Source organism: Hemitrygon akajei, chromosome 25, assembly GCF_048418815.1.
Source record: "Hemitrygon akajei chromosome 25, sHemAka1.3, whole genome shotgun sequence".
In the NCBI taxonomy this organism is placed as follows: Eukaryota; Metazoa; Chordata; class Chondrichthyes; order Myliobatiformes; family Dasyatidae; genus Hemitrygon; species Hemitrygon akajei.
In genome coordinates, this window is record NC_133148.1 from 41018084 (window position 1) to 41033345 (window position 15262).

Sequence of the window (15262 nt, forward strand, 5' to 3'; positions counted from 1 at the left end):
CCTCAGTCAGGTGATGTGATGAAGTGTTCTGTGTGGATGGCATTCAAAACAAAGATTTTCACTAGACACATAACAATAATGAACCAATTTACCAACCTTAAACCCAAGTTCAAAGTAAATTCTGTTATCAAAGTGCGAATGTCACCATATACCACTCTGAGATTCATTTTCGTGTGCATATACTCAATAAATGATTAGTGCAATGCTGTTAGTACAGGTGACCCGGGTTCAATTCCCGCTGCTGCCTGAAAGGAGTTTGCATGCTCTCCCCGTGACTGCGTGGGTTTCCTCTGGGTGCTCTGGTGTCCTCCCACAGTCCAAAGACATACCGGTTAGTAGGTTAATTGGTCATTGTAAATTGTCCCGTGATTAGGCTGGGTTTAAATTGTCGGATTGCTGGGAATACAGCTCGAAGAGCCGAAAGGGCTTGTTCTACGCCGTGCCTCAATAAATAACTAATGCCATTACAGAACAGGCAACCCAGGTTCAATTCCCGACGGTACCTGTAAGGAGTTTGTACGTTCTCCCTGGGACCGCGTCAGTTTCCTCTGGGTGCACCAGTTTCTTCCCACGTTCGAGAGATAGATGGGTTAGTAAGTGAATTGGTCACGTGGGTGTAATTGGGTGGCAAGCGTCATTGGGCCAGCAACGGGAATCGAACCCGAGTCGCCTGTACCGTAATGGTGTTATCTGTTTATTTGTTTTTTGAGACACAGCATAGAAGGGCCTGTCACCATGCTGTATGTCTGAATAAAACCAAATGAAAGCCCAACCTCAATTTCACTTGGGCTACGAATTACTGTTGGTTCTTATTAACAGGAAATGGTTAGTTAAGCTCTGTTGGAACCAGGCAACAATTATAGTTATATATGTGATTACATAAAAATACAAACAAGCGTCAGAAGGTGAAACATCCCAATCCAACAGTGAGCATCAAATATTTTTTAAAAATGAAGACTCCTCATCAATATGAATGTACATTTTAAGAAGATCATGACTGATCTTATTGTAACATCAGCCTCAGAATTCCTTCTACCTATGAGAAACCTTCATCCCTTGGTGTACCGAGAATCTTTGTTAATTCGTGCGTTATGTGCCATGTCTTTGGCATAGATAATCACAGTCTTTCCATGACCATGATTGTTCTTGGCAAAATTTTCAACAGAAGTGCTTTGCCATTGCCTTCTTCTGGGCAGTGTCTTTACAAGACGGGTGACCCCAGCCATTATCAATACCCTTCAGAGATTTTCTGCCTGGTGTCAGTGATCGCATAACCAGGACTTGTGATCTGCACCGGCTGCTCATACGACCATCCACCACCTAGTCCCATGGCCTCACATGACCCTGATCGGGGGCTAAGCAGGTGATACACCTTGTCCAAGGGTGACCTGCAGGCTAGCGGAGGGAAGGAGCACCTTACACCTCCTTTGGTAGAGACGTATCTCCACCCTGCCACCTGATGGTCTTCACTAAACTTAGAAAAAAGTTACTGATTGTTTTCATTGCTCTTTAAGGATGAGTTTGAAAGATTCAGGGCTTTGAAGAAAAGGTTTTCACCTCATCTTAGTTTTAGATTTGTGACACCTTATTTTTAAAGAGTGGGTCCTATCTTTAGATCTTCCCCACAGAGGAAATGTCACCCTGTTTGGACACTCCAAGAATTTGTACATTTCAGCGTAACATCAGATTCTACTGCAATGCATGCAAAATGCTGGAGTAACTCAGCAGGTCAGGCAGCATCTATGAAGAGGAATTAAAATGTCGACGTTTTGGGCCGAGACCCTTTGTTGGGCTCTATTGAGATGTTCCCGCAACCAATGATCTCACTTTAAGGACTCTTCATCTTGTTATTTCAAGCTCTCATTATTTATTACTATTTATTTATTGTCGAATTTGTCTTCTATGCTTTTGCTCTTTCATTGACCCGGTTTACAGTTACCGTTCTATAGGTTTGCTGAGTATGCCCACAAGAATCTCAGGGTTGTATATGGTGACGTATATGTCCTCTGATAATAAATTTTACTTTGAACTTTATTCCTCTCTGTAGATTTTGCCTGACCTGCTGAGTTCCTCCAGCCTTTTGTATGTGTTCAGTTGTAAATTGGAATGGCCAGGGAAATTGACTTGGCTGAATCTCGCTTGGAGATGGGCAAAGAATCCAAGGCCTTGCCTTTGACTTACTGAATAAATAAACTGGGTTTGTTTGGCTGAGATACGGTCTGGTTTGTAATACAATAAGACCATTGATACCACACTGAACAAAGTGTGTGTGTGTGTTTCTTCAGGTACAATAAAATATGGAAAATCTCTCCAGGTAGTATTCAGGCAGGTTTGAAATCATTTTTGATAATCTTTTATTGATTTGACCCAAAGTCCCGTGACCTGTATGTGCCGGTAAATGATCCAACAATCAGCTCCATTATATTTGGTGATAATGATTATGAGTGTCCTTGAGCCTGCCACTAACTATCCTTTGAGTGAGCTGGAGGAAATAGGGCGCCTGGAATTTCTGCTTTGAGCTTCAGATGAACCCTGTGATGTTTCAGTACTCTCCGGGTGGTTGGGCAGCCACTCATTCAGACAGCTTTTCGATCAGTGTCTTTATACCAGTGCCAGACAAGAACTGCTGCAGCCACTGTACGTGTGAAATCACCACCGATCCTCCCAAGCTGCTGAGTGCCCCATTCTGTACTGTTCTGCACAACACTGTGCACGTTGCTTCCCTCCTTACACTGTCAACTTGAGGCACAGTTGACTCAAGTGTTTAAAAGCAGAAATGGACAGCACCTGTCAGGAAGTTTATCTCTGTGGCTCTGACTTAGCGTCCTCATGTGGGAGAACCATATATGCCATCATTAACAAAGCGGCTCTGCAGGAGATGGACTTCTTGCAGAAGTTGGTACAATTCCACCTTCCCCAGGACACACTCTGCACCTTCACGTCAGCCTTTACCGTCTGGTTTGATGCAGCATCCTCTTATAATATACTAAAAAAACTTCAGCGAACTGCCAAGTCAGCTGACGATGTCATTGGCCGCAGTCTCTCTTCGCTGCAGGGCTTCTTGTATGGGAGTCGGCAGGAAAAATCATTGTGGACACCACCCAACCAGCAAACTGCCTTGTCCAAAATCCCCCTTTTGGAAAGCACTAGAGGGCTGTTAAAACAAAAACTTCACACCATCTGAAAAGTTTCTTCCCCTGGGCCGTTAATCTGATCAACCATTTTAGGCAGCCACCCTTACCCCCTCTATTACCCCAGTTACTGCACTGTAAAAATACTTCAAACCACTTTTCAAACACAAGAGGTTCTACAGATGCTGGAAATACAGAGCAACACACACAAAGTGCTGCAGGAACTCAGGGGGTCAGGCAGCATCTATGGAAATGAATAAACAGTTGACGATTCAGGCTGAGACCCTTTTTCAGGACGGGACACGAAAGGGGGGAGGAGATAGAATAAGGTGGAAGGAAGGGAAGGAGGCTAGCTAGAAGGTGATGGGTGAAGCCAGGTGGGTGGGAAAGATAAAGGGCTGGAGAGGAAAGAATCTGATAGGAGAGGAGAGTGAACCAGAGGAGAAAGGGAACGAGGGGAAGACCCGGGGGAGGTGATAGGCAGGTGAGAAGAGGTCAAAGGCCAGAGAGGCCTAGTACCGCTTTTATAATGCTGCTTACAACCTGTTATTTATGTATTTATGCACATTTATTCCATATCTGTACTTCAACCTCTTGCTTTACTCATTATCTAATTGTTGAATGTTGGTTGTTGTTGTGTGTCACACCAACACACCACAGCAAATCCCTAACACATGTGAGTGTTTCTGGTGAATAAAGTTGATTCTCGTCTGAGGCTGCGTTCAAATTAGCTGTGATCTCTGTGTCACTGTGAACGGTTTCTACATCACTGATGCTTATACCTGCTTCAGTGGGTCCTTAGCTCCAAAGCGGAGCAGACGCCATCGGTGACCTGAAGTTGATGGACGATGGAATTTCTTCAACGCTTCTGCAGTCTATGGCATCCAGAATGGAGGAGATTGAGCTCTACAGCTTCACCACAGCCTTGTGACCCGTTCCCACCTCACGACGAGGATGTAGCGTTGGACTTTCAGAGGCACACATGCTTATAATTCGTTTGTTCTTGCTTTAAAATAGTTCCATCAGTGAGTTCATTAAAAGGTTCACAACAGTGAATGTTTTCTGAATTATAAGGTGATTTTCACAGCATTAAAAGTTTCACAATTGTGACCAAAATGACAAGTGAATAATAGGCCAGAGTAGGCCCTTATAAAACACTGGTTAGGCCACACATAGAGTATTGCATAAGGTTCTGGTTGTCCCTCTATAAGTAGGATGTTGAGGCTTTGGAGAGGGAGCAGAAGAGGTTTACCAGGATATCGCCTGGTTTAGAGGGCATGTGCTATCACGAGAAGCTGGACAAACTTGGGTTATTTTCTCTGGAGAGGCAGAGGCTGAGGGGAGATCGGATAGAGGTTTACAAGACTATAAGAGGCATAGACAGAGTGGACAGGGAGAATCTGTTTCCCTGGGTTGAAATACCAGAGGGCATGCATTGAAGGTGAGAGGGGGTAGATTCAAAGGGGGAGTGAGGGGTAAGTTTTTTTTACCCAGAGAGTGGTGGATGCCTGGTGTGGTGGTAGAGGCAAATATATTCGAGGTTTTTAAGAGATGTTTGGAGAGGCATGTGGATGTGAGGAAGATGGAGGGATATGGACATGGAGTAGGTAGGAAATTTAGTTTTTTACTTTTTAGCTGGCTTGGTACAACACTGTGGGCTGAAGGGCCTGTTCTTGCGCTGTAGTATCGGGGTGTTTACTTTCCGGACTGAATTCTGTGTGTGCGTCTCTCTCACTTCTGTTTATTTCTTTGTGCCTTTCAGAAGAGGGCTACGTGAAGATGTTCCTGCGTGGACGCCCTGTCACGCTGCACATGCCCCAGGCTTTGACGGGATCTTACAGGCTCCAGGCCACAACTGAATTACCAGCCCACAAGCTGAAGATGGAGTGGGTGTATCCTCCACTGTGAATCAGAGTCAGGTTTAGAATCACTGACGAATAGTGTGAAATTTATTAGAACATAGAACGTAGAAAACCTACAGCACAATACAGGCCCTTCGGTCCACAATGCTGTGCTGAACATGTCCTTATCTTAGAAATTACACAGTGTTACCCATAGCCCTCTATTTTTCTAAGCACCATGTACTTATCCAGGTGTCTCTTAAAAGACTCTATCGTATCCGCCTGCACCACCATCACCGGCAGCCCATTCCACGCACTCACCACTCTCTGCATAAAAAAACTTACCCCCGACATCTCCTCTGTACCTACTTCCAAGCACCTTAAACCTGTGCCCTCTCATGTTAGCCATTTCAACCCTGGGAAAAAGCCTCTGACTATCCACACAATCAATGCCTCTCATCATCTTATACTCCTCTAACAGGTCACCCCTCATTCTCTGTCGCTCCAAGGAGAAAAGGCTGAGTTCACTCAACCTATTCTCATAAGGCATGCTCCCCAATCCAGGCAACACCCTTGTAAATCTCCTCTACACCCTTTCTATGGTTTCCATGTCCTTCCTGTAGTGAGGTGACCAGAACTGAGCACAGTACTCCAAGTGGGGTCTGACCAGGGTCCTATAGAGCTGTAACATTACCTCTTGGCTCTGAAACTCAATCCCACGGTTGATGAAAGCCAATGTACCATATGCCTTCTTAATGACAGAGTCAACCGGTGCAGCAGCTTTGAGCGTCCTGTGGACTCGGACCCCAAGATCCCTCTGATCCTCCACAGTGCCAAGAGTCTTACCATTAATGCTATATTCTGCCATCATATTTGACCTACCAAAATGAACCACCTCACACTTACCTGGGTTAAAGTCCATCTGCTTTGAGGCTTTAAGTCTGCAGAGCAGTGTAATAGTTCATGCACCATTCAGAAATCTGAAATCTGGTGGAGGAGAGGAATTAGCAGTTCCTAAAACACTGAGTGTGTGCCTTTAGGCTTCTGTACCTCCTCCCTGATGGTAGTAATAAGAAGAGGCCATGTTCTGGGCGATGGAGTTCCTTAATGATGGATTCTGCCTTCCTGGGGCATCGTCTTTTGAAGGTGCCCTCGATGCTGGGGAGGCTTGTGCCCATGATGGAGCTGGCTGAGTTTACAACTCTCTGCATCGTTGACCCAGCATCAGGTGGTGATGCAGCTAGTCTGGATGTTCTCCACAGTGCATCTGTAAAAATTTGCTGGAGTCTTTGGTAACATACCAAACATCCTGAAACTCGTACTGAAATAGGCCTTTTCCGTAATTGCATCAATATGTTGGGCCCAGGGTAGATCTTCAGGGACGACGACACCCAAGAATCTGAAGCTGCTCACCCTTTCCTCTGATCCCTCTTCTACCATATTCCCCCTCCTCCAGCCCTTTATCTCTTTCACCCCTCCCACTCTCTCGGTTTCACCTGTAGCTTACCACTTTGTACTCCTCCCTCCCCTCCCCCCCCCCCCCCCCCCCACCTTCTTGCTCCAACTTGTCATCTTCTTTTCCAGTCCTGATGACGGGTCTCGGCCCAAAACATTGACTGTCTATTCCCCTCCACAGATGCTGCCTGGCTTGCTGAGTTCCTCCAGCACTTTGTGTGTGTGTGTGGCTCGGATTTCCAGCATCAGCAGATTTTCTCGTGTTAATGATAACTTCACTCGCCCCATCATTGAAACGTTCCTACTACCTATGGACTCACTTTCAAGAACTCTTCATCTCACGCTCTTGATATTTCTTGCTTATTTTATTATTATTATTATTTCTTCCATTTTGTGTTTGCACAGTTTGTTGTCTTTTACACGCTGGTTTAACTCCAAAGTTGGTGGGTTCTTTCATTGATTCTAGTATGGTTATTATTCTTACGGATTTGAGTATGCCTGGGTTGTATATGGTGACCTATATATATATATATATATATATAGTTACTTATTACCTGCTGGCGGTTAGGGCAGCAGTAAAGGGCACCCATCTCCGTACTGCCACACACAAATATAGAAGGATTCTTCATTGCTGTTTTCGTAACAATTTTTTGACAGTTTAGGGTTGCTAACCCTGAGCTGAGACACTGGGGGATCTGTGGACCACTCTCAGTTTGGCCTCTTGCCCTTTGGCCAAAGCCTCGACTGCAGCCAGTGTAGCTCTCCGGGTCACAGGCACGCAAGCCTCCAAACCTCAACAAGGTTGTAGTCCTCTTAGAGAGACATAAATGTACTTTGATAATAAATTTACTTTGAACTTTGAAACCAGAGCACGCAGAGGAAACCCAATCTGGTCACGAGGAGAGCGTACAGACAGTGGCGGGAATTGAACTCGGGTCACTGGCACTGAAACGGCGTTACACTAATCGCTATGTTATGAGGCAGTAAGTTTGCTCGGACATCCTGAGTACCAGGCCCCAATTGGATGTCTTTGGTTTTGCCATCATTTGCTCTCTGTGGCCTCAAGTGCAGGTTTGATCGTTCGAGTCAACAAATATCAGGGAAACAATAAACAATTCTTCATTAGTAGTTCATTTTTCTTTTAATGGACTGAAACTATTTTGTGTTTTAAACATGAGGTTCTGGAGATTCTGAAAATCCTGAGCGATATGAAGTGCTGGAGTAACTCAGCAGGCCAGGCAGCATCTGTGGACGGGCCTAAACATGGACGTTTCAGGCTGAGAACATTTGGAAGATGTCAGGATTTTGTGAGGCTGACCACCCACGGACTGCTCCTCACTCACACAGAAACTGAGGTGGATTAGTAGTGTAGCAGTTAGCTTAACGCTGTTACAGTGCCAGCGGTCCGGGTTCAATTCCACCGCTGTCTGTAATTCTCCCCGTGACCGTGTGGGTTTCCTCCCGGGGCTCTGGTTTTCTCCCACGTTACACAGATGTACGGGCTAGGCGGTCAATTGGTCACATGGGTGTAACTGGGCGGCACCGGCCCATTGGACCATGCTGAGTCTCTAATCAGGCGTTGTTCTGCAATGACTTCCAGTCTTTGGTTGACCTTAACGACTCTTCCCCAGCTACGGTTATCGCGGGCGTGACTGTCGCTCCAACCTCTATCTCCTGCCGACAGGCGAGATTGTGTATTTCATCGCATCGGTCGTGGTGTTGTACAACGTGGAGGAACAGCTACAGCGCCACTACCTCGGACACAATGATGACGTGAAATGGTGAGTGGCCTCTCGTTCTCTGGAACTGGGGTCTCGTATCGTACCGATCAGCTGTACAGGTGAAGTCCTCTCGATTTGAGGGCTTTGTATAGGAGCACCCCCTCCTCATTTGCGACAAGGTATCAAGCAATGTTTCCAATTATATGGCGTACACCCTGAAACTCTTACTCTCCACCGACGTCCTTGAAACAGGAAAAAAAATCTCCAAGGAATGAACGACAGGAAAAAGTTAGAAGCCCAAAGCCATCTCGTCACCCCTCCCACACACAAGCACAGCAAAGCATCAGTCCTACCCTCTTCCCCTCTCCCCCCCCACATCAGCAAAAGTATCACCCCCCCCTTACCACTCGCTGTGTAAATCATAGCAAAGGCCCCAAAGAGGCCGTGATCTAGTCCATCACAAACCACTGTTTACCCAGCAGTTTAACATCCCCCAGGCTCTCTCTCTCTCAATAACGAGGGAGAGGGAGATATATGGGCCAGGCACAGCCAAGAAGGGCCAAAAGACTTGTTTCTGTGCTGTAATGTTCTATGGTTCTATGGTCCTATCACTCCTGCCACCGTGAGAGAGACCAACAGCTCGTTGTTTCGGTGTTATATTCTGCAGTGTTGCTCTTATTTTGAGTTGCCCGACTCGAGAATCAGCAGCAAGTTCTCTCTCACCATCGAGAGAGAGAGAGATTGCTCGAGTGCAGAGCCATCAGCTCGCGATACTTCAGTCGGCGACAGCGGTGAGGAATCGGTCGTGCACAAGGCCGCACCCTGAAGGCACACGTCTTCCAGGCCGCTCCTGGAGATATTGAAAATGCTAGGCCGCTCGGCAAGCTTTGAGAGCGGGAACCCACCGGCGATAGTGTCAGGACTGTATTCCCAATCTAATACCCTCCACTACCTCCTGATTCCTGTTAGAGTCGTAGAGCACTACAGAAGCAAGCAAGCCCTTCAGCCCATCTAGTCTATGACAAACTATTACCCATCAGCCCTAACCTGCACCATAGCCCTCAATACCCCTCCCATCCATGTACTGATCCAAACTTCTCTTGAAAGTTGTAATCGAACCCATATCCACCACCTCCACTGGCAGCTGTTCCACACTCTCAGCACCCTCTGAGTGAAGAAGTTCCCCCTCAGGCTCCCCTTTAACCCTCTAGTTCTCATTTCACCCGACACTAGTGGAAAAAGCTTGCTTGTATTTACCCTATGTGTACCCCTCATTGTGCATACCTCATTCTCCTATGCTCCAGGGAATAAAGTCCAAGCCTATCCAACCTTTCCCCATAACTCAGACCATCAGGTCCCGGCAACGTCCTTGTAAACAAAAACTGTAGACATTTAGCTGTAATCTTTCACCCAAGTCTCATGCACTGGAAACTTTTTTTTTGTCTTGGGCACTCAGCTCCCAGTGGAGAATAAGCCACCTCATCTCCATTGTCCAAAATCGATGGTAAAGTTGGAGTTCATCAAAGTTTCTGTAATCCATTGGCATATACAGCTTCACCAGAGCCCTCTTGGCTGTCCTTGGCCATTTCCACCCCTCACCATGGGGACGTAGGATTGTACTTTGAGAGGCTTCCATTGGAAACGGCTCCAACAAATAATTCATAGTGGCAGTTGGGCAGGACATTCTGACTATCAACAAGATGATTCACACTAAGAATGGGAGATCGATCAGTGAGTGACAGGCATTTTTCTGGAAAAAAAATGGAAAGAAAAAATCAGTCCTGTAAAATAAAAATTAGCTACCTGCATTCTTTGTCTTAATACTATTCCACAGGCCCCAGAATTTAAACTGCTGGACATTACTATTTCGGAGGGAAGCAGCATCCATCATCAGAGATCCCCACCACCCAGGCCATGATTTCCCCTCGCTGCTGCCACCAGGAGCCTCAGGAGTCACACCACCAGGTTCAGGAACAGTTTCTACCCCTCAACCATTGGGCTCTTGAACAAAAGCAGATAACTTCACTCGCCCCATCAGTGAATATGTTTCCCACATCCAATGATCTCACTTTGAGGACTCTTTATCGCATGTTCTCGTTATTTATTGCTATTTATTTATATTTGCATTTGCACAGTTTGTCTTCTGCACTCTGGTTGATCTTTCATTGATCCTGTTATAGATACTATTCTGTAAATTTGCAGAGTACGTCTACAGGAAGATGTATCTCAGGATGGTATATGATGACATATACGTGCCTTGATAATAAATTTTACTTTGAACTCCAGAGTTATAAGAAGCTGCAAATGGTTCACAGACCAGGTCCCTGTACAGTGGGTCTTGCTCCTTCCTCACGCCTTCCAGGTCTCTGCTATTCCCACACTCCCCACCACTTCAACCTCTAAACACAACGACACAGTATTCTGATCCTATTCCCACTTCACCTGCCTGTTGCCTGGACCAAAGTCTTGAGGCATGGGGGCCTCTGCAAGGTGAGGAACTTCAGAAGATTTTGGGACCCTTGTAAAGATGGACCGAGGAATTACGTTTGCCTCTGTGCATGCAGAAGGTGTTCCTCGATCCGGCTTTATAAAGCCAGCCCTCTTGGCTTTTAACAGCACCGGCTGAGAGGGAGATAACGTGTCAAATAAAAACTGTGAGGGCCCACCACCAAGATAATTTGAGCCCCTCTTAGCTGGTTCCAATGTCCTCCTCCCATTCACTGTAGACATCTCACACTGAAGGACCAGCAAATCTCAGGCAGGCCAAAGTGTGTCTTTAACTGCATTGGCTTTCGAGCAGATACTAGGATCTTGGTGTTATTTTTGAAGTGGGGCACAAAGCCAGCGTGATGACTCATCTACCTCTACCTGATCTGTTTCTCAGCCTTGCCGTTCACCCGGACAGAGTCACCATGGCAACAGGGCAGGTGACAGGAACCTCTAAAGATGGAAAGGTACGATGTGCATTCAAATTCTGCCTTAATTAGTCAAATGCAGGAGGTGAGTTTGCATTCTAATCTTCATCCACTCAGCGCCTGAAGGTAAAGATGTGTTGTCCGTTCGATTGTAGGGTTCTTGTAGAAAGAGCAAACACTGAGACTTTGTGTGGCAGGGTTGGTGGGTTCAAAGTCATCCACTGTAGGTGGGCCAAATTGCTCCTTCTCAGTGATTCTCAAAACAAGAATAACTGATTCCCACTCCTGTATATTCTCTTGATACAAGCTCCAGCTTCTAATTTAGTGTGTGTAAGACTAGAGGCAGCACTGTAGTATTGCAGGTGAAGCTCCTGACTCACACTTCCCGCATCTAGTCCACGCTGAACCATTTAAACTGCCTACTCCCATCGATCTGTTCCCAGACCATAGCCCTCCATACCCCTCCCATCCATGTACTAATCCAAACGTTGAAATCGAGCTTGCATGCACCATTTGTGCTGGCAGCTCATTCCACATTCTCACCAATCTCTGAGTGAAGAAGTTTCCCCTCATGTTTCCATTGAACTTTTCACCTTTCACCCTTAACCCATGACCTCCAGTTGTAGTCCCACCCAACCTCAGTGGAAAAAGCCTGCTTGTATTTCCCCTATCTACGCCGCTCATAATTTTGTGTGCCTCAGTTAAATCTCTCCTTAATCTTCTACATTCCACGGAATAAAGTCCTAACCTATTCGACCTTTCCTTGTAACTCAGGTGTTCCACACCCGGCAACATCCTTGTAAATTTCCTCTGCACTCTTTCAACCTTATTTACATCTTTCCTGTAGGTAGGTGACCAAAACTGCACACAGTACTCCAAATTAGGCCTCACCAATGTCTCATACAACAACATAACATCCCATCTCCTGTACTCAGTACTTTGATTTATGAAGACCAATGTGCCAAAAGCTCTCATTTCAACCCTATCTACCTGTGACGCCACCTTCAATGGATTATGTACCTGTATTCCCAGATCCCTTTGTTCTGCCACACTCCTCAGTGCCCTACTGTTCACTTTGTAAGACCTACCCTGGTTGGTCCCTCTGAAGTGCAGCACCTCACACTTGTCTGCATCAAATTCCATCTGCCATTTTTCAACCCATCTTCCCAGCTGGTCCTGATCCTGCTGCAAGCTCTCATAGTCTTCCTCATTGTCCACTGCACCCCCATCTGCAAATTTGCCAATCCCGTAAACCAAATTATCATCCAGATCATTGTACAGCTTACAAACTACAATGGACCCAGCACTGATCCCTGTGGCACACCACCAGTCACAGGCCTCCAGTCAGAGAGGCAACCCTCTACTACCACTCTCTGGCTTCTCCCGCAAAGCCAATGTCCAATCCAATTTACTACCTCATTTTGAACGCCAAGCAACTGAACTTTCTTGACCAACCTCCCATGTGGGACCTTGTCAAATGCCTTACTGAAGTCCATGTAGACGACATCCACTGCCTTGCCTTCATCCACTTCCCTTGTAACTTCCTCAAAAAACTCTGCGAGCAGTTTGAGTTCAATCCTGCCCTCCAACCTGGAGGAGAAATATCAATAAGATTGAAAGTGTACAGAGAATCTTCCCAAGGATGTTGCTGGGACCTGAGGGCCAGTGTTAAAGGGAAAGGTTGAATAGGTTAGGACTTTAGAGCTTGGGTGAGATGAGAACTAGAGTGAAGGGTGAAATATTTAAGGGGAACTCCTTCACTCAGAGGTTGGTTCGAGTGTGGAACGAGCTGCCAGCTCAAGTGGGAGATGCAGGTTTGATTGCAACATTTAAGAGAAGTTTAGATAGGTTCATGGATGGGCCATGGTCCAGGGTTGATGGGAGTCGGCAGAATAACAGTTCTGCATGGACTAGATGGTCCAAAGGGCCTGCTCGTGTGCTGCAGTGCTCTATGACTCTAATTAAATGGGATCCTGATGGTTAGCATGGCCTAGATAGGCCGAAGGGTCTGTTTCCCAGCTGTGTGACTGTGCTTACACTCTATGCTCATCTTACTTCACAGAGAAATTCCCCATGTTGCTGTTAATTTACAGACTCCGTTAACCTCTTATAGTCCTGCTCCTTCCAACTGTGCTGATGCCCGGAAACTGGGGGAAGAGCCGTCGCTGATGTAGTTTGGCTGGTTGAAGAGCATCCTCTTATTGTACTGTCCAGTGGGTCTCTGCATTGGAAATAGTGGACAACTATCTGCCATTGATAGCTGAATGATTTGTGGTTATCTTGTACGTGTATTCGGGCTTCGGGGAAGGTAGCACTAACACTGTGACCCAGCCTATGAGAAGAGTCCACCTCCCCCCCACCCGCACAAAGAAATACCCTTCAAGACCCCTTTTTATCTCTTGCAACCTTCAGCCTAGACACACTCCACTCAAACGTAGGTAGGAAGGTGTGTGAGGGGGAAGCATTTTTCACCAGTATCTAATCTTAACAATGTGCATTCAGACAAAGCAGGCTGGCAGCTAATGTCCGTAGTGAAAAGACCTCTGTCTGTGGCATAAACAATGAGCACAAAACAACAGCTTCTCACTCAATGTCAGCAAGACCATTGTTGACTTCAGGGGAAGGAAACCAGAGGTCCATATCCCTCACAACACACACAAAATGCTGGTAGAACACAGCAGGTCAGGCAGCATCTATAGGGAGAAGCACTGTCGATGTTTCGGGCCGAGACCCTTCGTCAGGACTAACCGAAAGGAAAGATAGTAAGAGATTTGAAAGTAGTGGGGGGAGGGGAAATGTGAAATGATAGGAGAAGACCGGAGGGGGTGGGATGAAGCTAAGAGCTGGAAAGGTGATTGGCGAAAGTGATACAGAGCTGGAGAAGGGAAAGGATCATGGGACAGGAGGCCTCGGGATAAAGAAAGGGGGGGGGAGCACCAGAGGGAGATGGAGAACAGGCAAACAACTAAATATGTCAGGGATGGGGTAAGAAGGGGAGGAGGGGCATTAACGGAAGTTAGAGAAGTCAATGTTCATGCCATGAGGTTGGAGGCTACCCAGCCGGTATATAAGGTGTTGTTCCTCCGACCTGAGTTTGGATTCATTTTGTCAATAGAGGAGGCCATGGGCCATGGGTTCCATATGCCTCATTAGGGGATCAGCGATGGAGAGAATCAGCAACTTTAAATTCCTCAGTGTAATTATTTCCGAGGACCTGTCCAGGGCCCAGCATTTAAGTGCAATTATAAGCAAAACGCAGCAGCGCCTCTACTTCCTCAGGAGTTTGCGAACACTTGGTGTGACATCTACAATGTTGACAAACCTCTATAGACCTGTAGTGATGAGTATATTAACTGACTGCATCACAGCCTGGTCTGCAAACACAAATGCCTTTAAATGGAAAATTCTATAAATAGCAGTGGATCTGGCAGGTAAAGCCCTCTCAGCCACTGAGCTTGAGCACATCTACATGGAGTGCTGTCGCAGGAAAGCAGCATCCATCATCCAGGACCCCCTCCACCCAGGCCATGCTCTCTTCTCACTGCTGCCATCAGGAAGAAGGTACAGAAGCCGTGGGACTTGCATCACCGTGTTCAGGAACAGTTATTATCCCTCACCCATCAGGCTCTTGAACCAGAAGGGGTAACTTCACTCACCCCATCACTGAACTGTTCCCACAACCATGGACTCACTTTCAAGGACTCTTCATCTCATGCTCTCGATATTTATTGGTTATTTGTTTGTTTGTTTGTTTATTTATTTATTTATTACTTCTTTATTTTTGTATTTGTACAGTTTTTTTGTCTTCTGCAATCTGGTTGAATGCCCAAGTTGGGCAATTTTCATTGATTCTGCTATGGTTATTATTCTATATATTTACTGAGTATGCCTGCAAAAAAATAAATGGTGACTGGTAGTAAAACTTACTTTGAACTTTGAACATCGAGGACACTCTACCCCATGTACAGTATCAACAGATTTAAAAAATGCTTCTTTTCTCCCTTCTCTCAGCAACTTCCACCTCACGTTCGTGTCTGGGACTCTGTAAGCCTTAACACACTGCATGTGATTGGATCAGGATTCTTTGATCGAGGCATTTCTTGCGTATCCTTCTCCAAATCTGTAAGTTCATTTTGGATTTTATTAGAATATCGGTTTCATTATTTGCATCTGTGTAGTCCCTGTGGTTTAGAATGGGC

At 46.1% G+C, this 15262-nt stretch overlaps 1 protein-coding gene across 2 annotated transcripts in view; it reads left to right on the top strand.

Annotated features, from left to right (window-relative positions):
• eml2 (EMAP like 2) overlaps nucleotides 1-15262 on the top strand; it is a 142035-nt gene that overhangs the window by 67534 nt on the left and 59239 nt on the right. For both annotated transcript variants that reach the window (XM_073029375.1, XM_073029376.1), the window contains 4 exons: nucleotides 4894-5023; nucleotides 8059-8208; nucleotides 11033-11102; nucleotides 15075-15185. In XM_073029375.1, the coding sequence (XP_072885476.1) occupies nucleotides 4894-5023; nucleotides 8059-8208; nucleotides 11033-11102; nucleotides 15075-15185 (461 nt within the window). The remainder of the gene's footprint in view (nucleotides 1-4893; nucleotides 5024-8058; nucleotides 8209-11032; nucleotides 11103-15074; nucleotides 15186-15262) is intronic.